The sequence below is a fragment of the Triticum urartu genome, chromosome 1A (assembly GCF_056163025.1).
Source record: "Triticum urartu cultivar PI428250 chromosome 1A, HENAU_Tu73, whole genome shotgun sequence".
In the NCBI taxonomy this organism is placed as follows: Eukaryota; Viridiplantae; Streptophyta; class Magnoliopsida; order Poales; family Poaceae; genus Triticum; species Triticum urartu.
Window position 1 is genome coordinate 75,636,614 of NC_141873.1, and position 26,056 is coordinate 75,662,669.

At 46.0% G+C, this 26,056-nt stretch overlaps 1 protein-coding gene and 1 long non-coding RNA gene across 3 annotated transcripts; both read right to left on the reverse strand.

Annotated features, from left to right (window-relative positions):
• Window positions 1–15,982: 15,982 nt before the first annotated feature.
• Window positions 15,983–21,350, reverse strand: LOC125508110 (uncharacterized). Its single transcript, XR_015603474.1, has 3 exons — window positions 19,314–21,350; window positions 18,634–18,831; window positions 15,983–17,944 (listed from the first exon to the last, which is right to left on the reverse strand). It is a non-coding gene; the product is annotated as an uncharacterized LOC125508110 (long non-coding RNA).
• Window positions 21,351–23,799: 2,449 nt separating this feature from the next.
• Window positions 23,800–25,354, reverse strand: LOC125547715 (1,4-dihydroxy-2-naphthoyl-CoA thioesterase 1). 2 transcript variants are annotated; one of them, XR_015619311.1, is made up of 5 exons: window positions 25,059–25,354; window positions 24,754–24,945; window positions 24,539–24,675; window positions 24,222–24,451; window positions 24,038–24,147 (listed from the first exon to the last, which is right to left on the reverse strand). XR_015619311.1 is itself a non-coding variant. In XM_048711520.2 (3 exons), the coding sequence occupies exons 1-3, from the start codon at window positions 25,233–25,235 to the stop codon at window positions 23,995–23,997; spliced, it is 522 nt and encodes a 173-aa protein (XP_048567477.1). In that variant the 5' UTR covers window positions 25,236–25,354; the 3' UTR covers window positions 23,800–23,994. The 2 variants fall into 2 exon arrangements, 1 of the variants encoding a protein (XP_048567477.1); XM_048711520.2 differs by lacking the exons at window positions 24,222–24,451; window positions 24,539–24,675 and having other exon boundaries at window positions 23,800–24,147.
• Between the last annotated feature and the right edge of the window lie 702 nt (window positions 25,355–26,056).

Sequence of the window (26,056 nt, forward strand, 5' to 3'; positions counted from 1 at the left end):
TCTGGCTCACCACTCGGTAGGATTTTTAAACATTTAGGCGAGCACTGGGCTACAGCTAAGCCTCCGAGTGGGAGTCTGGCTCACCACTCGGTAGGATTTTTAAACACTTAGGCGAGCACTGGGCTGCAGCTAAGCCTCCGAGTGGGAGTCTGGCTCACCACTCGGTAGGATTTTTAAACACTTAGGCGAGCACTGGGCTGCAGCTAAGCCTCTGAGTGGGAGTCTGGCTCACCACTCGGTAGGATTTTTAAACACTTAGGCGAGCACTGGGCTGCAGCTAAGCCTCCGAGTGGGAGTCTGGCTCACCACTCGGTACGATTTTTAAACACTTAGGCGAGCACTGGGCTGCAGCTAAGCCTCCGAGTGGGAGTTTGGCTCGCCACTCGGTAGGATTTTTAAACACTTAGGCGAGCACTGGGCTGCAGCTAAGCCTCCGAGTGGGAGGTTTGCTCTCCACTCGGTAGGATTTTTAAACACTTAGGCGAGCACTGGGCTGCAGCTAAGCCTCCGAGTGGGAGTCTCGCTCATCACTCGGTAGGATTTTTAAACACTTAGGCGAGCACTGGGCTGCAGCTAAGCCTCCGAGTGGGAGTCTGGCTCGCCACTCGGTAGGATTTTTAAACACTTAGGCGAGCACTGGGCTGCAGCTAAGCCTCCGAGTGAGAGTCTGGCTCGCCACTCGATAGGATTTTTAAACACTTAGGTGAGCACTGAGCTGCAGCTAAGCCTCCGAGTGGGAGTCTGGCTCACCACTCGGTAGGATTTTTTTTACAAACTTAGGCGAAACGGATTCGCAGCTAAGCCACCCACTGGGGTATTTCACACGCAGACAAAAGCAACAACAATTATAGGAAAATTTGTAACACTCTTGTCTTTGATAAATAGACTACAGAAGTTTTTCTTATTACATCTCATCCGAGTGAGAATTCAAGTGTGAAAGGGGCGAAGCAGTTCTGCATTCCAAGCTCGTGGCTCATCGATCTAGCGATCGACATTGTAAAGGTGATACGCTCCATTGTGGAGGACTCTGGTGATGATGAAGGGACCTTCCCAAGTAGGAGCGAGCTTGTGTGGTTTCTGTTGATCCACTCGGAGGACCAAATCTCCTTCTTGGAAGGCTCGACTCTTCACATTTCTGGCATGGAATCGACGCAAGTCTTGCTGATAAATGGTCGATCAGACCATAGCCATTTCTCTTTCTTCTTCCAGGAGGTCGTCTGGGTCTTGCCGGGCTTGTTCTGCTTCATCTTCGGTATAAAGCTCGACTCGGGGTGCATTGTGAAGTAGATCACTCGGCGGGACTGCTTCCGCTCCGTAAACCAGAAAGAACGGAGTTCTTCCAGTCGACCGATTCGGGGTAGTCCTCAATCCCCACAGAACCGACGGAAGCTCGTCGACCCAAGCGCCTGCTGCGTGCTTGAGATCACGCATCAGCCGAGGCTTTAGTCCTTTGAGAATCAGACCATTTGCCCTTTCTGCTTGTCCATTCGAATGGGGGTGGGCGACCGATGCGTAGTCGACTCGTGTGCCTTGAGAGGCGCAAAAAGCTCTGAACTTTTCTGAATCAAAGTTTGACCCATTGTCGGTGATGATGCTATGCGGGACTCCATATTTGAATGTTAACTCTCTGACAAAACTGATAGCAGTGCAAGCATCAAGATTCTTGATAGGCTTAGCTTCAATCCATTTGGTAAACTTGTCGACTGCCACAAGCACATGTGTGAAACCGCTCCTGCCTGTTCTCAATGGGCCAACCATGTCCAGTCCCCAAACAGCGAAGGGCTAGACGAGTGGAATGGTCTTCAGGGCTGATGCAGGCTTGTGTGACATGTTGGAGTAGAACTGGCACCCTTCACACTTGTCGACTATCTCTTTTGCCATCTCATTCGCTCTTGGCCAGTAAAATCCCGCTCGGTATGCTTTAGCCACAATGGTCCGAGAGGACGCATGATGACCACAGGTCCCCGAGTGGATATCATCAAGGATTATCTGACCTTCTTCTGGTGTTATACACTTCTGACCGACTCCAGTCGCGCTTTCTCTATACAACTGTCCCTTTATGACTGTAAAGGCCTTGGATCAACGGACGATCTGTCGAGCCTCTTCTTCGTCCTCTGGGAGTTCCTTTCTCAGGATATACGCGATGTACGGTATCGTCCAGTCAGGGGTGATTGCCAAAACTTCCATGATTAGGTCGACCACTGCCGGAATTTCAACTTCAATCGGATCTGTGGCACTCTTTGGCTGCGGGGCTTCATCTGTAAAAGGATCTTCTTGGACTGATGGCGAGTGGATGTGTTCCAAAAACACATTGCTGGGGATGGCTTCTCTCTTGGAGCCTATCTTTGCCAAATCATCAGCCGCTTGATTTTTCAGTCGAGGGATGTGATGAAGCTCTAACCCCTCGAATTTCTTCTCTAACTTTCTCACTGCATTGCAATAACCAGTCATAGCTGGACTTCTGACGTCCCATTCTTTCATCACCTGATTAACCACCAAATCTGAGTCGCCATAGACCATGAGGCGACGGACGCCGAGTGAAATGGCCATGCGCAACCCATACAAAAGTGCTTCATATTCTGCTTCGTTATTGGAGGAATCGAAGTGAATCTGGAGAACATATCTGAGATTATCTCCTCGGGGGGAAACCAATACTACCCCAGCACCGGAACCATTCAGCATCTTAGATCCATCGAAGAACATGGTCCAGTGCTCCGAGTGAACTTGAGTCGGAAGTTGCTGTTCGATCCACTCGGCGACAAAATCTGCAATTGCTTGGGACTTGATAGCTTTCTTTGCCTCAAACTTGATATCTAGGGGAAGAAGTTCAATCACCCATTTGGCCACTCGACCAGTTGCATCTCTGTTGTGCAAAATCTCTGATAGTGGAGCGTCGCTGACGACTGTAATGGGATGATCAAAGAAGTAATGTGCAACCTTCTTCGTGGTCATATAAATCCCATATACAAGCTTCTGGTAATGAGGATATCTTTGCTTTGAAGGAGTCAAAACTTCAGAAACATAATATAATGGGCGCTGAACTTTGAAGGCCTTTCCTTCTTCTTCCCGCTCGACCGTAAGTACTGTACTGACAACTTGTCCTGTGGCTGCAATGTAAATCAGCAAAGGCTCCTTGCTGATTGGGGAAGCAAGCACCGGCTGGGTGGAGAGCAGAGCTTTGAGCTCTGTAAACGCTGCATCAGCTTCCGGAGTCCACTCAAACTTGTCGGACTTCTTCATCAGTCGGTAAAGAGGCAATGCCTTTTCACCGAGGCGAGAGATGAATCGACTTAAAGCGGCCAAGCATCCTGTAAGCTTCTAGACGTCATGCACACGCACAGGACGTTTCATCCGGAGTATAGTACCAATTTTTTCAGGATTGGCGTCGATTCCCCGTTTGGAAACGAGAAAACCGAGTAACTTCCCACCTGGAACTCCGAACGTGCACTTTGACGGATTGAGCTTGATATCATACCTCCTGAGGTTGGCAAAGGTTTCAGCAAGGTCAGTCAGCAGGTCGGAACCCTTCCGTGACTTGACCACAATATCATCCATGTATGCCTCCATATTCCGACTGATTTGAGTGAGCAAACACTTCTGAATCATCCTCATGAACGTGGCTCCGGCATTCTTGAGGCCGAACGGCATGGTGACATAACAGAAGCACCCGAATGGAGTGATGAAAGCTGTTTTGATCTCGTTGGGCCCGTACAGACGGATCTGATGGTACCCGGAATAGGCGTCTAGGAAAGACAAACGCTCACATCCCGCAGTCGAGTCAACTATCTGGTCGATGCGGGGGAGAGGAAAATGATCTTTCGGGCAGGCCCGATTGATATGCTTGAAATCAATGCACATGCGAAGTGACTTGTCCTTCTTGGGGACCATGACAACATTGGCGAGCCACTCGGAGTGGTAAATTTCTCGGATGAACTCCGCTGCTAAGAGCCGAGCCACCTCCTCGCCAATGGCCTTCCTATTCTGGACGGCGGACCGTCAAAGATGTTCTTTCACAGGTTTAAATTTTGGGTCGACTCGTAGACGGTGCTCAGCCAGCCCCCTGGGAACTCCAGGCATGTCAGCAGGCTTCCATGCGAAGATGTCCCAGTTCTCACGGAGGAACTGGATGAGCGCTTCTTCCTATTTGGAGTCGACCGTCGTTGAGATGTGAGTCGGAGCAGCGTTTGGATCGGTCGGGTGAATGTGAACTGCCTTCGTTTCACCGGACGACTGAAAAGCTGATTCTGAAGCAGGCTTCTTAGCTCGTAGCAACTCACTCGGATCTGTAGTCTTCTGATACTCTTGCAGCTCGACCACCGCCATCTGAGCGTCAGCAATCTTTGAGCCTTTCTGAAAACACTCTTCTGCTTTCTTCCGATTGCCTGTAACAGTGATCACACCTTTGGGACCAGGCATCTTCAATTTGAGATACACATAACATGGTCGAGCCATGAAGCGTGCATAAGCTGGCCTGCCCAAAATAGCGTGATAAGCACTTTGGAAATCCACAACTTCGAATGTCAACTTTTCCTTGCGGTAATTCTTGGAATCACCGAAAACCACATCAAGAGCAATTTGGCTGAGTGACTCGGCTTTCTTCCCAGGAATGACTCCATGGAAACTCATGTTACTGGTGCTGAGCCTGGACATCGGAATGCCCATCCCTTTCAATGTTTCTGCATACAGTATGTTCAAATCGCTGCCTCCATCCATCAGGACTTTGGTCAGTCGAATGCCTTCGACAACTGGGTCGACCACCAGAGCATGCCTCCCAGGGGTGGCAATGTGCGTAGGGTGATCAGACTGGTCGAATGTGATGGCAGTCTGGGACCACTTCAGATAATTGGGTGTTGCCGGAGCAACCATATTTACCTCACGGTTAATAACCTTCAGTCGACTTTTGCTCTCAACATCAGCAAAAATCATCAGGGTGGAATTGACCTGGGGGTACTCATCATCACTATCTTCCTTGTCCTCAACTTTGTCCGACTCCTTTTACTTATCTTTGGACTACTTGCCCTGAAACTGCTGGATCAGAAGCCGACACTGTCGAGTGGTATGCTTTGGGTAAATGAGTTTACCCTCTTCATCTTTCTTGGTGTGGATGTGACACGGTAGATCCAAAACATCATTTCCATCTTGGTCTTTAACTTTCTTGGGGTTCCAAGGTCCTTTGGGTTTTCCCTTAAATTTTCCCTGGGTTACGGCCAGGGCCTCCCCAGGAGCGGCTGGCTCGGCTTTCCGCTTCTGTTTCCGACTGGAATTTCCTCCGGTTTCCTGGGCGACTACTTTATGCTTGCCACTCCGGAGTCGATCCTCATCTTCACCATTAGCGTATTTGGTGGCAATCTCCATCATCCGATTCAGAGACATCTCTCCGGTTCGACCGAACTTCAGATTCAATTCTCTGTACTTAACGCCTTCTTTAAAGGAACAAACTGCTTGATGATCTGGTATATTTTCAACTGTGTGATGCAATGTGATCCACCTCTGGATGTAATCCCTCAGAGTTTCATTCGGTTTCTGCATGCAAGACCGCAATTCCGTAAGGCCTGCAGGTCGCTTGCACGTTCCTTCAAATATGGTGACAAACACTCGGGAGAGATCCTCCCAAGTGTAAATGCTGCTGGGTGCTAACTGATTCAGCCACGCTCTGGCCGAGCCTTCTAACATGAGAGGCAGGTGCTTCATGGATACCTCATCGTTCCCACCGCCAATCTGGACAGCCACTCGGTAATCTTCGAGCCAAGTATCGGGCTTGGACTCACCGGTGAACTTACTAACTCCAGTCGCCAACCTGAAGTTGGGAGGAATTACAGCGGCTCTGATGGCTCGACTGAAACACTCCGGCCCTGAAACATGTACTCTGCTACTGGTAGGCGCATCTCTGTCGTGGCCTTCTCGGTGAGCTCTATTGCTGTCGACCAAACCTTGAACGAGAATGGATCTCGCATCAAAGCCTGGTTCCCTGGGGTCGACTGGAATTCTCCGCCCAACACTATGAGGGCGTCTGTCAACCTGCTGTCGAGGCACATATGATCCACTCCTCGGGGGAGGGGTTGGCACTCGACGTCGATCATCATGATCGAATCGGTGATCATACTGCTCATTCCTTCTGTACTGATCACGCCAGTCTCCACGTCCCTCACGCCTCGGAGGCGATCTTGGGCTGTGAGCCGACTGGACTGTATCCGCTGCAACGGATCGACTGTGGATCCTGTTCCGCGACTGAGAAACAGCGGAATTCTGGTCTCCCGCTGCCCGGAGCAACGCTCTGATTTGCAACAAGTCTCTGCCAGCCTCTGACTGGGAGGGCTGAATCGACTCTGCTATAAGGGCCGCAGCCGCCAAATTCTGAATCGGAGTACGATATACCTGCAGGGGCGGAAAGAGTTGACGTCGACTAGATTCTGGAGCCCGTTGACGCGCTCGCCCGTCGAGTATTCGCTGGAGATTCTCCAGTCGAGTGCGCTCGGCCAAGTTAGCCAAGCGCGCGTCCTCCAAGGCTCGGGCCTCGGGGGTTTCTTCAACGATAGGAGTGTGGAGTGCATCCATGTTCCGGCGGTGAAGTTCCTCCCGCTGCAACGACGTGAGAGGCTCGGGGAGATACTCCTCGTGAGGACGCGACGGGTCGCCCCCATCCGCGCCTCCGTCAGCGCGGGGGAAACCGGGAGGACTGTGTGGCCCATCGATCACCAGAACCTCTGCAGTTGGGTCACTGCTGTCGCATTCGGATGCGGTCTCTGCGGAGCCAGTCGACAGGTCGAACAGGCCGTAGAGGGATTCGTCAAGCTCGATTGCCGCGACTTGTGGGGTGGCCGACTGGCGGGCCACCGCATGCCTCACCCACCTCTGAAGCCTCGACCGACCGGAGCGCTTGCGCCGGCGAGAAACAGGGCGGGGAGATGCCATGGGAGCCGACCGATACTGGGTCGACGGCTGCCGCAGGAGGACACCACGGACGCATGCGCGAAAGTGCGTTGCCCCGCGGACGGGGAGCGCGTCGATGTCGAGTGGAGCCTCCTGAAGCCAAGCGGAGTCGTCGGCGATGAACGTGAGCGCGCCGAGATGGATCTCGCAGCCCTCCACCAAATCTCCGCCCGAAACCATGATCAAGGAGATCAGAAAAAATCACAACTTCTCAAACTAGGCGCTAAGACTCCTAGCCCCACGGTGGGCGCCAACTGTCGTGGTTCTAACTCTGACAGTGATGTAGGGGGGTATGTATGGAGAGGCTAGATCTTAGCTATGGAGGAGTTGTAAGCACACGAGGATTACGAGTTCAGGCCCTTCTCGGAGGAAGTAACAACCATACATCTCGGTGCCCGGAGGCGGTCGACTGAATTATGTGTGTATGAATAACAGGGGTGCCAGCCCTTGATACTGAGGAGGGGGGTGGATTATATAGAGTTCTCCAGGCCCCTCCAGCCCTCAGTAATGCAAGGTTTAAAGTACATTAAGATTGGGGGTTACTGGTAACGCCCCTAATAAAGTGCTATGATGACCATAAAAGCTACTTAATGACCGACCGTTTGCGTGCAGGGTGACTTTAGATCTCCTGGCAGTCGAGTGGTTGGAATTTGGTCGAGTGATTGCTTCGTGGTCGAGTGTCTTGAATCTGTCGAGTGGGATACCTCCAAGTCGATTGAAAGGTGACTTCTTCTAGGGATGTCCTTGGGTAGGGTACTTAGGACAGGTCCATGCCCCTATCCTAGGTACATAGCTTCATCAACTTACACTTGGTCTCAATTGAGACATGTATGTTCTAACTATTTTCGTTTTAGAAATTTAAAGCCAAGGTTAAAATCTTCTTAGCAAACCGATGCAAGTATAGTTTCTCATCCAATGACATCGGTAAGAGAATGCAAAATAAAATTCATAGCCGAATGGGGTGATACAAAATATGAACCATTCATTTGCTTAACTCCAAAGCCGTTCTCACAGCAAGATCGGCTAGAAAATAAAAAGTTTGCCTTCAATTCAAACATGTGTGATCAAATATTTGATTTGTTGCTGAAAAATAATTACATAAGAATTCTTGATCACCATGTCAAGCCATCAATTCAAGGATGAATGTATTGTAGGTTGCATCATTCGTTCAAACATAATTTTGAGGATTACAATATGTTTCGTCAAATAGTTAAATCGGCCATTGATAAAGGACGATTGAAATTTGCTGAGACACCAAGAGATGACCAGTCTATTCCGATTGGTCCCGATGGCAGAAAGTTAATGCATCGGCTGCTTCAAGCCGATCCATTTAAAGAGAAGGTAAAAATTGCAGGTGATGGGATCGAGTTTTCAAGTAAAAAATTTGTTGAAAAGCATAATGAACATAATCTTGAGGGCAAAAATTCCATCGAAGCTATAATGGAGACGCCAAGGACTGGGGGCAGCAAGCAAATCCAATGATCAGTGAAAGCAAACCAAAAGAAAACAAAGGCCGAAATAAGCGCAAGTGTAAGAGATCAAAAATCACCTTCGCTGAACTATTGGATAAATATCAAAAGAAGAGTGAAGAGAAGAATGCTTATCGGCCAAATCATGCAAAGAAACCAAGATCACCCCCAAGGCGCAAATATGAGGATCGGTATTGGCAAAGTGATAATTTTAATGCAACATATTCATATCCTTATTTTTGGCCGCCAATGCCAATGACGTGGATGCCTCCCTATGTTCATATAGATCCATATTCATTATGGGACAGGTATGATACAAGGGCACATTCTCCATCTTATTTTAGACCATCTCACCAATATTATGCATCTCCGAGAAGATCAACATTTGAACAATCACATGTTAAAGACCGTTTCAATCATAACGAATCGGTCCAGAGCTCAAGGAAGAAGAAAGAGGCGGTAAAGCAAGTTTACCGCGTGAAAAGAGATGGTCGTAAGTGTGCTACTTAAGATTTGATCTCAAATAACAAAGAGCCAATTAAAGTGTTGACATTGGCTACAAAAGGCAAAGAAGTGAAGAAATCAATTGATAAAAATCAGAGTGCCAAATCTGAAGAAAAGAGGTTGAGGGTGCACAAGGCCCAAAACGAGTTGCCATTGGTTGAAACAAAATCACAGCCGACATGCTCACTCGGCTTATCATATTGGCAAAAGAAGAAATTACAAAATCTTAGTGCACAAGAGCTGAGAAAGAAGAATATGGCATGGGTTCCCAAGAAGATCAATCAAGACAAAAATGATGTGCATGCTTCTATTGCAACAAGTGCAATAAAAGTGAAGAAGGAAAAGAATGAAAGCAACAAATAATTAAGCCGAAGGTGCGCATCACAACATCAAAATCTTCGGTTAGCACATCATCCATTTTCTTCAACCATGCCGTTGATGCCTTTACCATGGAATTCATCCCTAGGTATGCCTTTGGGCTCGTTTTCATCCGAGATCGTTTACCACCACAAAAAAGACCCGCAAGGTGCAGCCAGTTTAAACCGAACAGTTTTGGAAAATTCGGAAAAAACCAATCCGAATTGGACTAGGGTTTTGGACGTGAATTAAAGCCTTTTCCTTGCACGGGAAGTCCAGCCGCCTCTTATATACCTAAGAGGTGACGGCCGATTGAACAACACACAATCGACATATCAATCTATCATCTTTTATCTTTACCTTTACCTTCTCCCTTTGTTCTTCTTTTTCTCGTTCTTCGTTCGTTCTTCTTGTTGCAGGGCGGCGAACCTCGAGGACCTAGGGGCGGTCAGGCCGACCTAGGGCAGCCCATAGCCGCCGCGCGCCCTGACGGGGTCCCTCCCAGGCGTGTGGGGTTTCGGGTCCTGAAAAGCACCCGCCGGATTGCTTGCGTACCGCGCTTCCGGACGGGTCTCCTTCAACATGAGCTGCGGTACATCACCCTCGGTGTTGGAGGTACACGGTGACGTATTCGTGTGCGAACATCCATCTCATCTTGCTGTCTACTCGTTTAATTTTCTATACTAGTAATGCCCAACCAACCCGGAATCTTGACCATTCCTTCCACATGCAGCAGCTGACTAATCAAAATCCAGATGCACGCAGTAAGCCAGTAACAGACTGGCTTGTATCAATTGATCTTTTATTTTGGGCGATGAGCTCCTTTTGAAAACAAAATGGGATTTGCGCGATGAGAACTAGGGCAGGGCCGGCCCTGGGGCATGGGCAGGGGGGCGACGGCCCAGGGCCCAGCCCAGGGAGGGGCACATGATGTAGTGCACATATATAATATAGCCAAGCAAAAATAGGTGAGAAAAAAATTTATGAGAAGAAAAACGAGATGAGGTAGGCCCATCAGATAGCAGGTAGCGATGAGCGAAGCGTCACGCACGCCGCACGGCAGGGCCGCTCGTTTCGATTGTGAAACAAATCAATCGAAGATCTCGCGGACGCCTCGCTCGTTTGTTCGTCCACTCGTCGCTGTGGTCGCCTCGGTCACCGCTGTGCGCGTCGCCCGCCGTGCGGCAATCCAGCAGCCGCAGCCCGCAGCAGTACGTATACGTATGTATATGAGCAGTGAGCGCAGCCCACAGCAGTACGTATACGTATCCATGCATAACTCTCTGTACCATGTTCCTGATCCATCCCTGCAAACCCCAATTTCAGTAATTTCTTTTATTTTTTAGAACGTATTCAACTATTCATCCATGATCCATCCTCCAATTTCAGTGTACACGAAGTTCCAAATTTTAATGTATAATTTTCGAATTCAATCTTTCATAGTATGTATTCAACCATCCTTTTTTTGTCATTCTATGCACATGTCTAGGGTTCCAATTATTCAAATCATCCGATGTATAAATTTCTAATTCCTTGAATAATTTTTTCTTCATAATATTAGGACATTAGCCCGCCATGTTGCCTAAGAAGCATTTGTCAGTTGCTCAAACAAGGAGAAAAAAGATAGAAAGGGATCTGAAGATTCAACAACTGAAGGGTACTTAAGTATTATTGTTGTCGATGGAGTCAGTTGAATTTGGTTCTTATTTGAGATAATCATATCATGTTACTTTCAATTTTCTATCTTTTTAGTATTTCTGTCGTAATATGACATTGTCCAACAATTATTATGTTTAAGTTTATGTACCACACACGCGCATACATATATATGATCTTAGGACATAGGGACAATGGCATATTATGTCCCTATGGCCACCCAGGTCAGGATGGCCATGTGCCCCTATGTCCTAAGATCATATGTATGTATGCGCGTGCGTGGTACATAAACTTAAACATAATAATTGTTGGACAATGTCATATTACGACAGAAATACTAAAAAGATAGAAAATTGAAAGTAACATGATATGATTACCTTAAATAAGAACCAAATTCAACTGACTCCATTGACAACAATAATACTTAAGTACCCTTCAGTTGTTGAATCTTCAGATCCCTTTCTATCTTTTTTTTCCTTATTTGAGCAACTGACAAATGCTTCTTAGGCAACATGGCGGGCTAATGTCCTAATATTATGAAGAAAAAATTATTCAAGGAATTAGAAATTTATACATCGGATGATTTGAATGATTGGAACCCTAGACATGTGCACAGAATGACAAAAAAAGGATGGTTGAATACATACTATGAAAGATTGAATTCGAAAATTATACATTAAAATTTGGAACTTCGTGTACACTGAAATTAGAGGATGGATCATGGATGAATAGTTGAATACGTTCTAAAAAATAAAAGAAATTACTGAAATTGGGGTTTGCAGGGATGGATCAGGAACATGATACAGAGAGTTATGCATGGATACGTATAAGTACTGCTGTGGGCTGCGCTCACTGCTCACATACATACGTATACGTACTGTTGTGGGCTGCGGCTGCTGGATTGCCGCACGGCGGGCGACGCGCACAACGGTGACCGAGGCGACCACAGCGACGAGTGGACGAACAGACGAGCGAGGCGTCCGCGAGATCTTCGATTGATTTGTTTCACAATCGAAACGAGCGGCCCTGCCGTGCGGCGTGCGTGACGCTTCGCTCATCGCTACCTGCTATCTGATGGGCCTACCTCATCTCGTTTTTCTTCTCTCATAATTTTTTTTCTCACCTATTTTTGCTTGGCTATATTATATATGTGCACTACATCATGGGCCCCTCCCTGGGCTGGGCCCTGGGCCGTCGCCCCCCTGCCCATGCCCCAGGGCCGGCCCTGGTGCGAGGCGGCAGCGGCGGGACGCGGTGGTGTAAGGCTGCGCCAGTGGAACGGCGTGGTGCTGCCTAGGCTGCGGCGGCAGGGCTGTTGGCGACGGCTATGCTGTTGGCGGTGCCTAGGGCTTCCTCGTTGCTCCGCCGTTGCCGCTCCGAGGGGATGACAGGAGCAGGGAGGCTAACTAACCTAGGCGGAGAAAAGGGAGGACCCAGCGACGACGGCGGCGGCGGGCAAGCCGTTGGCGGCGGCGACGACGCGCACACAGAGGTGCTACATCCGCCATGAGTAGCAGGAGCTCGGGGACGATGCGATCCTCCGCCCACAGAGCAGAGGAGGGAGAGAGAGAGACTGCGGCGACGACACGAGTAGAAGGGGAACGGGCTTCAGAAATCCACCGGGCAGATTAGTACCATACCGAAAGTTTAATCAGGACGTGACCAGTTTATTAGGCCCAATTCTACTAACTGTATCGCCAACACAGGGATATGCACGGCCGTCGGCTGCGAAAGATGCCAAAGCGCACAAATAAAAGAGGCCACCGAGCCCAACCCGTGACCCAGCACCCAATAGTGCACACGGACGAAAAGATGGCCTCCGAGCCCAGCCGTGACCCAGCACCGATAAGTGCACACGGACCAAAATAAATGCAGCGAAAATATCCGCCATGAGGGCACAGTCGTAAAAAATAGCGCAATTGCATCCCCTGAGTTGGCACGTGCTAGACATTAGCCACTTGACTTTTTGTTCAAATTCCTTTTTTAAAGCTTTTTCCTACAAGAAAACGCACGGGGTGCAGCGGCCATCGAGAGAAGCGCTCGAAGCCAGCCATGGCGTCCGCTCGCAGCTGCCGCGAGGTTGCTTGTAGTGGCCAGGGCGCATCGCGCGGCCAGCTTTTTGCTGCCCCTCCTCGATGTTTGTTGCTACGGGGAAGAAGAAAGGGGATGAGCGGGAAATCAAACATTCTATGAAAGAGTGGGAGTTCAAATAGAATAAGATTGATAGATCGTAAAATAGGGTAGCTAGGGTAGCTCATTGTCCTGTGAATTATGCATGGACAACTCGAAACACTGCGTGTTGGTTGCATACCACTCCTTATTTTGTTAAGGATCTTGTAATAGCTGATTGCAATCCTATTGAATCGAAATAAAAACTCTGATTCCCCGCAAATAAAAGGTGGATGAGTAGCAGAGGAGATGGAGATGTGCTGCTACAACAACAAGAGAGATATTTCACATGGTGGGAAAGAGACGAGGATAAGAAGGGCGGTGTTGACACCCATTGCAAGGTGGAATGGCAGGACGCTGGGAGCTGCCTCCCATGCGTGCGATCTAGCCAAATCGGACGCGTCGCGTGCGTCCGGCTCAAAGTTGTGCCGACCAGCCATGTTCAAACATTTTCCTTTTTTTAATATATCAGCAAACCGTATAACTATCTCTTTATATTGTTGTCCAAGATACTGCCATAAAAGGTACACAAATCAAATTCCACGTGAAGCGCTAATGATAGAGGACAGAACCATATAGACACTTACCAGTAGCACACTCTTGTCGTTACACACACGCGCGTCGAGTGCGGAGAGACATCAAGACGAACGCACTAACCAACGAAGGGCATGATTCCACGAGATAGGCTAGTCTCTGACCTGCATTCTGATCTTGGGATAAAGCTCTCATCGTCATGCCCACCAGGTTCAGATGTGTGGGTGTTGGTTGTTCTGTCGTCGTCTTTGGCGAAACAATAGGCAGGCACCTACCATTCCGGGTTCTCTGGCACCATTTCTGGCATGAAGCTCATCACATGTGCAATTCATCCTACGGGATCACATAAATGCCAGCAAGATATTACAAATTCAGGTTTATTTTCGAACATCAGTGAAAATACCATGTACGTTTTCTATGAACCCCCTCCTCCCCGCATTACATTATCATTAATGAAACCAGATACCACATCCAAGTTTACAGTAGTTTATGCTCCGAAACCCGAAGTCCAAAAACGAAAAACCAAGTCCTGCAAGTACATCGTCTACTGTCAGTATGACACACTCCTCTCTTTGCCAGAGCCTTGTATACAGATTTATCTGTCATATCATATCGTTAGCGATCATTCATGAATCTACAACTTTGGTCCTATCAAGAGATAGAGGCAAAAGCCAAATGTCTAATGGTCCTGGTTCAAGTTTACGACCAAATTAAACATGTATGCAAATAATGTTACCTCCTGGTTGCTCAAGATCTATTATATGCACTGTGCTGGTTTTAATTGATAGTATTAGTTTTATTTTTCGGGTAATTGATAGTATTGATAGTATTAGTTACTAGTGTGGTATGAGCTTCACTTAGACTAGAAGATTTTCCTTTGTGACAAAGCAAGTTGCAGCAACTGTCTTTATGTGTGCCTTAGAGAGATGCCATAATTTCTTTATGATTCTATACAAACTAATCTCATCATTAACACATTGTTCTTATTTCTATGTTTGACTTAAGAATGATGATATCAGTTTTAGATGGCACATCCTGATTTGAAGCCATGACCGGCACTTGATCATATCGACCGAGCCATATCTTCTATTGCACGGAAGCAGCATTGGAACTGTCCAAGCAAATGATTGGCAGTCCCGTCCGAGGGGCACGAGAGTGGCACCGAAGTTGTGAGTATGAGTTTCTTGCGAGCTTGAGAATTACAGTATCAATCTCCTATTGAGACCCTTTTATTTAGTTCAGTTGCTCTGCATTTGGCCTCCTTGTTCCTTTGCCTGTTCTATCCTGTTATCGATTGTTCTTCTTCACTTCCTAATTCTACTGTCCAACATTTCTCCTCTCCCCAGTCTAGCTGCTAAAACTTGTTTTCTGGCTCCAGGAACATCCTAAGTTCAAATGACAAATTTTAACATGATTGTATGTCCAAGTAAGCAAGCGAGGGTTTTTCTTTTTCTGTACAAACGATCATCGATTCAAAGATTGCTTTTGAAAGAAAATAATTTTGCCACTCTGCAATTGTGCTCATGTGCTGAAATTGTTCTATGTACTACAGGGAATGTATCAGCTAGCTCCAGTTACACCTGTACAAATTCTAGCCTTAAATAGAATTTACCGTTGCTAAAGTCCTATTCTACTCCCGAGCTCAAATGCTCCCGCGTGAACAATAGAATCGGAAAAAATAGCAAACAAATTCAAAAAATTCTAAATTTTATGTGATAAACTTTGACACATGTTTTGTATGCATACAAAATTTCAGTACGAAACGACATTCGTGCAAGGCATGAAAAAAACAAAATCAGCACTTCAAAATGTTTCCAAAACTAGCATTTTTGGAACATTGATTTTGGTTTTTTTTTGCCACGCCTTCCACAAATGTCGTTTCGTGCTGAATTTTTGCCAACATACAAAACATTTGCTAAAGTTCATCATAAAAAATTCAGATATTTTTGAATTTTTTTCGATTTTACTGTTCATGAGGGAGCATTTGAGATCGGGTGTAGATACTCCATGTCCCTACCGTTGAGTAATACTTCCCCAATGTTATCTCATCGACAGCTATCTCCAGCATTGCCCTATCCCGTGATACAAAGTTTTAGTTCCATATATGATTTCTGCACTTATCATTTCTCCTGATCAAAACTCATTAAAAAAAAGTTGCACACGGTGCTAGTTGCCATCTTCTCATTTCTGGCATGCGGAGTGAGTAAAGTATTTGAATAAATGATTTCCAATTCATAGAATCGCAAATATTTTCTTCTTTTTTAATATGCTATGCAACAATTGGAAATTACAGATGACTAGTAGAGTGCCCGTGCGTTGCCACGGGCCAACAAATGAATTAACTAAAAAACACGCTCGCCTCGCTTTATATATAAAGCAACGGCCAACATACACGCAACTGCATACAATACGCCGCCACCACACACAATACACAACACACATCCAAGGTAAGATGCAAGGGTGCCGAGGAATAGCAACACCCGTGCCACCAAGCACACTACAAATGGACCAAAAAGAACTACTGGAGTCGACTGAGACCTTCATCATGAGCTATGCACCACGAATATGTGAAGCTGGACATCGATGAAACATACACTCAAAAGCGGTACCTACAAGAAGGATACGCCACGCCCAATCCCGGGGATCAGTTTTTCACCCAGAGCGCCAAGAAGGACAAAGAGTGACTGCCATGGAGCCTTCAGGAAGGTAATGACGCCCGCCGACACTGCTCCTGTCGGCCTAGAAAAAATAAGTTATGCACCCCAACGCTCACACATCTTCGCTGAACCAGGGTACCGCCAGATGCCAAAGCAGCTGCAACACCAACGCCATGCTACGCCAATCACCAATGGCCATAGCAGTCAGCCGGCACCGAGAGGCGTGCTCACATAAGAATATGAACAAGAGAGTATTTGACAAGCATTGCTCACAGCAGAATGTAAAGTTTATAAGATCTAAACGGATAACCCTAGCATTGCACATTTAAGCTTGCGTCGTAACATATCACACATAGAGTAGGAAACTTGGTAAACTCAGTTAGTAGCCCTTTTTGTTGCTTACTTGTCAGTGCTTATTTCGAAAGAAAGCTGAAGAAATGTGGGTAAACATCCACTAAATCAATTAGGGAACATGTGACTCAAGGCATATAACACAAACAGGTTCAGCAAACATTATTGGTTTACCAAAGTCCACCAGGAAACATGTGCAACAAAGAAAAACAGAAAAGCAAGTCATCTTGCAGAGAAGTAGAAGTCAACCACAGAAATTTCTAATCTTCTGTAAAGCACTTGCGCAGTCAAATACAGAATAATGGAATCTCAGTTTACCTACTTAGAAACCACTTGATATGAAAGGAAACTTTTCTACAAAGTAATCTTGCAGAATAAGCTCCAGAAGCTGCCAATACTCCATCATGACTTGGATGATTTTTCGAATCAAGAATTAATGGCTTCTAATGCATCTGAAAAGGTAGAATACAGCTGAATCAGTTCACTCTTGCGCACGTCATTAACATGTATTAAGGAATACTGCAAAATCTGGACGAGAATGGAGAAACTAATTACAAACAGGAAAAAAGAAGTATTCCATGGATAGGCAAACTCTCTGTCGATCATACATGTATGACAAGCAGAAGTAACGGCTATACGTTGCCGGTTGAATCCACCCACATCATAAATAAAGATATACCAAGTAGTTTCATTCTCTGACACAAAATCTGCAGAATAGTTTGTCATGAGGTTTCTAACTATGATTGATAAACATAAATAGAGGTTTATTAGGCCGGATTCTACTAACTGCATCGCCAACACGGGGATGATGCACGGCTGTCAACTGCGAAAGATGCCAAAGCGCACAAATAAAAGAGGCCACTGAGCCCAACCCGTGACCCAGCACCAAACAGTGCACACGGACGAAAAGATGGCCTCCGAGTCCAGTCGTGACCCAGCACCGATAAGTGCGCACGGAACAAAACAAATGCAGTGAAAAGATCCCCTACGAGGGCACAGTCGTAAAAAAATAGTGCAATTGCATCCCCTGGGTTGGCACGTGCTATACATTAGCACCAGGCTTTTTGTTCAAATTCCTTTTTTAAAGATTTTTTCAACACAACACCTCTTGTATCCTTGCCTTGTCGGTTGTCGCTCATCACTTGAACAACTCCAGCATCGCCACCGTCGCCGGGATGCAGCTCTAACAGCAAAAACCGGAAGCCAACCATGGCGACTAGCGTGTCTGGCTGCGGCGGCCATGGAGAGGAGCGCTTGAAGCCAGCCATGGTGTTCAATCGCAGCTGCCGTGAGGTTCATGAGCCATATCCGGACCTCCTGCAGCAATCAGAATCGAGAAAAATTTCAGTAACATATTGCTGTCTCTGGATTCAGAAATGCCTAAAGCAAGAATTACATCGAACTTCAAATAAGAAACACGGACTTCCCTTATTCAAAATGAAAGTAATTTCCAACGGAAATAACAGCCCTACAAATTCAAATAAGAAACACCAAGGAAAAAAAGCCTGCCTATGAAACGGCCCTGTTCCGTTCCTTGGAGTCTGCCTATGCTCTCCGCGCTCTTGCCCTTCGCCAGATTAGATCAATGTTCAGCATCAGTAATAGTACGGCAGCAGAATTTTAACTTGCCTAAAATAAAGTCTACTGCTTGGTGAGAAAATGTAGCAGTAGCAAACGAAACCTCAAGCAGATTAAACATTTACTACAGTACATGGACTTCTCGTAACCACAGAATTACCAGGCCATCAGTAACAGCTCGGCAGAACATGAGAAAATGTCAAAGACAAGGATCACCATTTTCAGAAAATATAAACAGTGAGCATATTACAGAAGTTAGAAGTAATGTAAACAGTGAGCATACAGCTAGCTCTACTGTCACCAACTAGGATAATTACTGATGCTTCACATTCACTTCCATGTCAATCACTTAAGTGGAGATAAAACTGAAACTTCCTTGCTATAACAACCACAACATATTAACAAAAATGAGCGATGCAGCACTATACCTACTAAGAAAATCCATCAACACGCACACACTCATCAGATTCCGACACAATATATATGTATCCCACATGACTGAGTTACATGTGTGGATGTGCTTCCATACAGCCAGCAATCAAGACATCCTCATGTCCCTTAAGCAAGACAGGACTTGCACAATGGTTGAATGTGAAAGATATTCTCGTGAAAATATCTCTCGCGGCCTGCAGTGAGAAAATAGAACAAATTATCCAACTGCACAGCATATTCCTATTCTTGTCTAGCTATTAAAATGTAAAACAGAAAATAATTATCAGGTGTTCATAGTCTAAAATCTGTTGCTTATACTATTTACCTGTATCAACATGTACAGATAAAATGCCATGGATATTTGCACAGCTATCAAGCAAAACAGCATCATATATAACTTCCATATTTGCACAGCTATCAACTAAAGCAGCATTATATATCAACCCAGCGTTTTTTTAAGAATCTTCGACTAACAGAAATAATTCTTTAGGATAGTGCTAACCAGATCTCTGTAGCCAAATAATAAGAGCCTGAGTCATGTCCAAATTATCACAATCAGAGAACCAACATTATCCTTTTTGCTTACTAGTTTCATTATATATGCAAAACATATGGATAAGCAACCTGGAAATATTCGCGCATTTCATCATGATGGCAAAGAAGTAGTGATCTTTACCTTGATCAAACAAGGAGAGCAGTTACTTCATTTGCTAATCCTATTCCATTCTAGCCGGTGCATGCAGAGTCAAATTCCAACTAATAGTATCATCATTTTAAGATCTGTAACCTCCTCTTACTGCACGTATACAACGAGTTCAGATATATTACAACACAAGTGGTATGCATTGCTCGTAGTTAATAGTAGCATTGCTCACATAAGAATATGAACAAGAGAAAGTATTTGACAAGCATTGCTCACAGCAGAATGTAAAATTTATAAGATCTAAACGGATAACCCTAGCATTGCACATTTAGGCTTGGGTCGTAACATATCACCGATAGAGTAGGAAACCTGGTAAACTCAGTTAGTAGCCCTTTTCGTTGCTTACTTGGCACTGCTTATTTCGAAGGAAAGCTGAAGAAATATGGGTAAACATCCACTAAATCAATTAGGGAACATGTGACTCACGGCATATAACACAAACAGGTTCAACAAATATTATTGGTTTACCAAAGTCCATCAGGAAACATGTGCAACAAAGAAAAACAGAAAAGCAAGTCATCTTGCAGAGAAGTAGAAGTCAACCACAGAAAATTCTAACCTTCTGTAAAACACTTGCGCAGTCAAATACAGAATAATGGAATCTCAGTTTACCTACTTAAAAATCACTTGATATGGGAGGAAACTTTTTTACAAAGTAATCTTGCAGAATAAGCTCCAGAAGCTGCCAATACTCCATCATGAGTTGGATGATTTTTCGAATCCAGAATCAATGGCTTCTAATTTCTAATGCATTTGAAAAGGTAAAATACAGCTGAATCAGTCCACTCTTGCCCACGTCACTAACACATACTAAGGAATACTGCAAAATCTAGACGAGAATGGAGAAACTAATTACAAACAGGAAAAAAGAAGTATTCCATGGATAGGCAAAATCTCTGTCGATCATACATGTATGACAAGCAGAAGTAATGGCTATACGTTGCCGGTTGAATCCACCCATAGCATAAATAAAGATTAGTTTCATTCTCTGACAAAAGATCTGCAGAATAGTTTGTCATGAGGTTTCAAACTATGATTGGTAAACATAAACAGAGGATAAGCACACATGAATTTTTCCTGAGTTGTGTAGAAAAAGGCCTTTAAAGACAATAATGAAGAGAGTACTATTACATAATTGATTTATATTTCCGTTTTTCCTCTCCAACTAGCCAGGTTGGGCATAAACCGTGGAATTAATAACAAAATAAATGAGAAGATTCAGAGTCTGGGTGCAGCGGCGACCTGGGTGTCGCGTGACGCAATGGTGCGAGGCCGCGGCAGAAAGCGGTGGTGCGAGGCGGCGGCAGCGGGACGCGGTGGTGTAAGGCTGCGTCGGCGGAACGCCGTGGTGCTGCCTAGGCCGCGGCGGCAGGGCTGTTGGCGACGGCTATGCTATTGGCGGTGCCTAGGGCTTCCTCGCTGCTCCGCCGTTGCCGTTCCGAGGGGATGACGGGAGCAGGGAGGCTAACTGACCTAGGTGGAGAAAAGGGAGGACCCAGCGACGATGACCGCGGCGGCCAAGCTGTTGGCGGTGGCGACGACGACCGCGGCGGCCAAGCTGTTGGCGGTGGCGGCGACGACGCGCACGCAGAGGTGCTACACCCGCCATGAGTAGCAGGAGACTCTGCGGCGAAGACACGAGAGTGGAAGGGGAACGGGCCTCGGGCCGGTGCGGGACAAGAAATCCACCGGGCAGATTAGTACCATACCGAAAGTTTAATCAGGACGTGACCAGTTTATTAGGCCCAATTCTACTAGCTGTATCGCCAACACAGGGAAAATGCACGGCTGTCGGCTGTGAAAGATGCCAAAGCGCACAAATAAAAGAGGCCATCGAGCCCAACCCGTGACCCAGCACCCAATAGTGCACACGGACGAAAAGATGGCCTCCGAGCCCAGCCGTGACCTAGCACCGATAAGTGCACACGGACCAAAATAAATGCAGCGAAAAGATCCCCTATGAGGGCACAGTCCAGGTTTTTGCTGCCCCTCCTTGATGTTTGTTGCTGCGGTGAAGAAGAAAGGGGATGAGCGAGAAATCAAACATTCTATGAAAGAGTGAGAGTTCAAACAGAATAAGATTGCTAGATCGTAAAATAGGGTAGCTAGGGTAGCTCATTGTCCTATGAATTATGTATGGACAACTCGAAACAATGCATGTTGGTTGCATAGAGCTCCTTATTTTGTTAAGGATCTTGTAATAGCTGATTGCAACCCTATTGAATTGAAATAAAAACTCGGATTCCCTGCAAAAAAAAGGTGGATGAGCAGCGGAGGAGATGGAGATGTGCTGCTACAGCAACAAGAGAGATATTTCACAGGATGGGAAAGAGATGAGAATAAGAAGGGCGGTGTTGACGCCCATTGCAAGGTGGAATGGCACGACGCTCGGAGCTGCCTCCCATGCGTGCGATCTAGCCAGATCGGACGCATCGCGTGCGTCCGGCTCAAAGTTGTGTCGACCAGCCATGTTCAAACATTTTCCTTTTTTAACATATCAGCAAACCGTGTAACTATCTCTTTATATTGTTGTCCAGGGCACTGCTATACAAGGTACACGGATCAAATTCCACGTGAAGCGCTAATGATAGAGGACAAAACCATATAGACACTTACCAGTAGCACACTCTTGTCGTTACACACACGCGCGTCGAGTGCAAAGAGACATCAAGACGAACGCACTAACCAACGAAGGGCGTGATTCCACGAGATAGGCTAGTCTCCGACTTGCATTCTGATCTTGGGATAAAGCTCTCATCTTCATGCCCACCAGGTTCAGAGGTGTGGGTGTTGGCTATTCTGTCGTCGTCCTTGGCGAAACAATAGGCAGGCACCTGCCATTCCGGGTCCTTCGGCACCGTTTCTGGCATGAAGCTCATCACATGTGCAATCCACCCTACGGGGTCACATAAATGCCAGCAAGATATTACAAATTCAGGTTTATTTTCGAACATTAGTGAAAATGTCATGTACGTTTTTATGAACCCCCCTCCTCCCCGCATTACATTATCATTAATGAAACCATATACCACATCCAAGTTTACAGTAGTTTATGCTCCGAAACCCGAAGTCCAAAAACGAAAAACCAAGTCCTGCAAGTACATCATTTACTATCAGTATGACACACTTCTTTCTTTGTCAGAGCCTTGTTACAGATTTATCTGTCATATCATATCGTTAGCGATCATTCATGAATCTACGGCTTTGGTCCTATCAAGGGATAGAGGCAAAGCCAAATGTCTTACTGGTCCTGGTTCAAGTTCACGACCAAATTAAACATGTATGTAAATAATGTTACCTCCTGGTTGCTCAAGATCTATTGTATGCATTGTGCTAGTTTTAATTGATAGTATTAGTTTTATTTTTGCGGGTAATTGATAGTATTGATAGTATTAGTTACTAGTGTGGTATGAGCTTCACTTAGACTAGAAGATTTTCCTTTGTGACAAAGCAAGTTGCAGCAACTGTCTTTATGTGTGCCTTAGAGAGATGCCATAATTTTCTTATGATTCTATACAAACTGATCTCATCATTAACACATTGTTCTTATTTCTATGTTTGACTTAAGAATGATGATATCAGTTTTAGATGGCGAGCTTGAGAATTACAGTATCAATCTCCTATTGAGCCCCTTTTATTTAGTTCAGTTGCTCTGCACTTGGCCTCCTTGTTCCTTTGTCTGTTCTACCCTGTCATTGATTGTTCAAGCTCGCAAGTGAGGGTTTTTCTTTTCTATACAAACCATCATCAATTCAAAGATTGCGTTTGAAAGAATAATGTCACCACCCTGCAATTGTGCTCATGTGCTGAAATGGTTGTTTGCACTACAAACCTAGCTCCAGTTACACCTGCACAAATTCTAGCCTTAAGTAGAATTGACCGTTCAGTAATACTACCCCAATGTTACTTCATTGGCAGCTATCTCAAGCATCACCCTATCCTGTAGTACAAAGTTTAAGTTCCATATCAGTTCTGCACTTGTCATTTCTTCCGGTCAAAACCCGTTCTAAAAGTTGAACAGAGTGCTAGTTGGTGGAACTTCCCTGATCCTGATTACAGGTGAAAAGCTCAGTTCTGTAACTGGCCATCTTCTCATTGCCGACATGGAGAGTGAGTAAATTATCTGAATAAATGATTTCTAATTCGTAGAATGGCAAATGTTTTCTTCTTTTTCAATAGGCTCTGCAACAGTTGGAAAACAGCTGATAACTTGTCAAAAGTAGTTGCAGAAGACGTAACGGGTAAATGTATCATCAACTACTTCCTAAAACTTGGGTAGCTTTTCATTAGTTTCCCAAAAATTGGTCGAAAGAAAAGTTTGTCATGATTCTATTTCCTTCAGATACTATGCGGGCAGAGTCTCACAGTGCATTGATCTAGGAAGATGACTAGTGATGTAGGAAGATGTCAGACTGGATGACAAAAAAAAGGGAGGCGGGATATGCAATCTGTAGCACTATATCTGAATTCTTACTTGGATTATCATCACTTCTCGACTAAAATTCTTGATCAAGTGATACATGCTTGTCACGGTAGTCCTGGACATTTGCAAACAATTGCAAGTGATACATTCTTGATCAAGTGATTTGGATATCAACTTATATACTTAATTTTTGTTGGACTGCTATATATTGTGCTCAACATATTACAGTTCCTAAAGCTTTGCATATTTCTTGATGCCCTTCTCATAGATCTTCATTTCCTCTGGTGTTGACAAGTTGGTTAGCAGGGTAACCCTTGCTGATGATACCAAATCTTTGTGCTCCGATGTGGCAGGATCCAACAGCCATATCTGGACCTCCCAAACCTGTCAGATTTACAATGGTTTTTCAGAAAATACAGACACTTTTGACTGACAAATTGTGCAAATAACTGAAATACCTGAAGAAACAAGGAAAATATAGAAGACGAGCCATATGCACATCTATAATTGTAGATTGAGTTCAGTGAGTCTTAACAAAGTATATTCCGACAGCATGATACGTGGACATTTCATGGTTAATCATGGACTGCTGCAATTAATCTGACCCCATCCGTCACTATCTTGCCCAGAACATTTTTCTTCTTTTAGTGTGTTTGAAAAGGGAAATGTGTTAGCCGCCAGAGAAGACCTGTGAGGCAAGCAGAAGTGTCAAACTTGTGCATCTCATCTTGCTGTCTGCTCGTTTAATTTTCTATACTAGTAACGCCCAACCAACCCGGAATCTTGACCATTCCTTCCACATGCAGCAGCTGACTAATCAAATTGCAGATGCAGTAAGCCAGTAGCAGACTCGCTTTTATCAATTGATCTTTTATTTTGGGCGATGAACTCCGTTTGAAAACAAAATGGGATCTGCACGATGAACCAGCGTATGGAAGAATTTTGTCTCGTGTGGGGATAAAATAGTGTTTGATTGTAGACTGTAGTTACCTGGACGTTGCGGCCGACCTGGATGGGGTTCGCCTTGGCCTCGATGCGGTCGCCGAGGCGGGCGGGCTTGAGGTGGTTGATGGAGAGCTGCACGCCGGCCACCCTCCGGTACCCGGACGCCATGTACCCGCCGATGCTCGCCGTCGACTCTGCCATCAGCGCCGAGACGCCGCCGTTGAGGATCTTGAAGGGCTGCGACCACGCCGACGGCAGCGACTGATTAAGACGATCACGGCGCGAGTACATACACACGTGGTCCGGCAAGACGGCCGGTGGCGGCGGCGGCGGCAGGCGCGCGCACGTACCTGGCAGCAGGTTTCGGTGACGGCGAGGCGGCCAAGGACCTCGCTCCCGGTGATGCGGGTGTACTCGAAGCCCAGGGCGTGCAGAGCGTTGTCCGGCGGGGCGCCCTCGCCGAACCCGGGGGGCGGTCCGGGAGGCGACGCCGCCGTAGTTCTCGCGCTTTCGCCGGAGCCTGCCATCGGGATCCCTGCGCGATTGCGGATTGCGGTTGTTTTTGTACTCTTCGAACACGGGGAGAAGAGCCATCAGATATAAAGACGTGGAAGGAAGACGATAACGAATTCGTCCTCGCGAGTTCTTTTGTTTTTTTGCTTTTGACATCAAAATCGTCCTGTCTGGCGGGCCTAAGGCCTTAGTTGGGCTGAATCGTGCTCAGGTAGAGAGACGTTGAAGAAACAGAGTTGATTGGACCTCTGCTGTCTCCCGTTTACCTTTTGGTCCAATGTTTGTCTCAAAAAAAACTTTTGGTCCAATGTGCATTCCTTTCCCATATTCCAGGTAGTAGTGGCCGATCTCAATTTGACTCACATCAAGCTAGACACTGATTGCCTAAAAAAAAACTAGCCACTAATTGCAATAGTTTGGTTCTGATTTTAAGTAAAGGCTCGAATGGAAACAACACCGCGATCATCAAAGAGATACAACACCGGATTACGACGTTCAGCTCCTACTCTATGGTTCATGAAGGTTGTGTGTCTAATGTAGAGGTGCATTCCCTAGCTAAACATGATCTTTCTCTTTCAGAAGGGCGTCATGTCTGGTTCTTAAGCCCACATGACCCTAATGTAATTCTTGTCCAACTTTCTGTTGAGCAATAAAGTGAGCATGTTTACCCCTAAAAAAACTTGGTGATGGCCCTACTATATAAAAAAGTAGCAGTAGCCTGGAGTGCTCCTAGTCAGTGCCTTCAGCGCTGGTTTAGGAACTGGGATCACAATCCTCTCTCGCATGGGCCAACCCACCATTGCGAGTTGCTGGCTCGCTAGGGCCGTACCCCCTT

Coding starts and splice junctions, on each gene's coding strand:
- LOC125547715 (XM_048711520.2), bottom strand. CDS start 25,235: ATGGCAGGCTCCGGCGAAAGCGCGAGAACTACGGCGGCGTCGCCTCCC. Junction 24,946..25,058: donor TCACCGAAACCTGCTGCCAG/GTACGTGCGCGC, acceptor GCGTGGTCGCAG/CCCTTCAAGATCCTCAACGG. Junction 24,148..24,753: donor AGGTCGGCCGCAACGTCCAG/GTAACTACAGTC, acceptor TAAATCTGACAG/GTTTGGGAGGTCCAGATATG.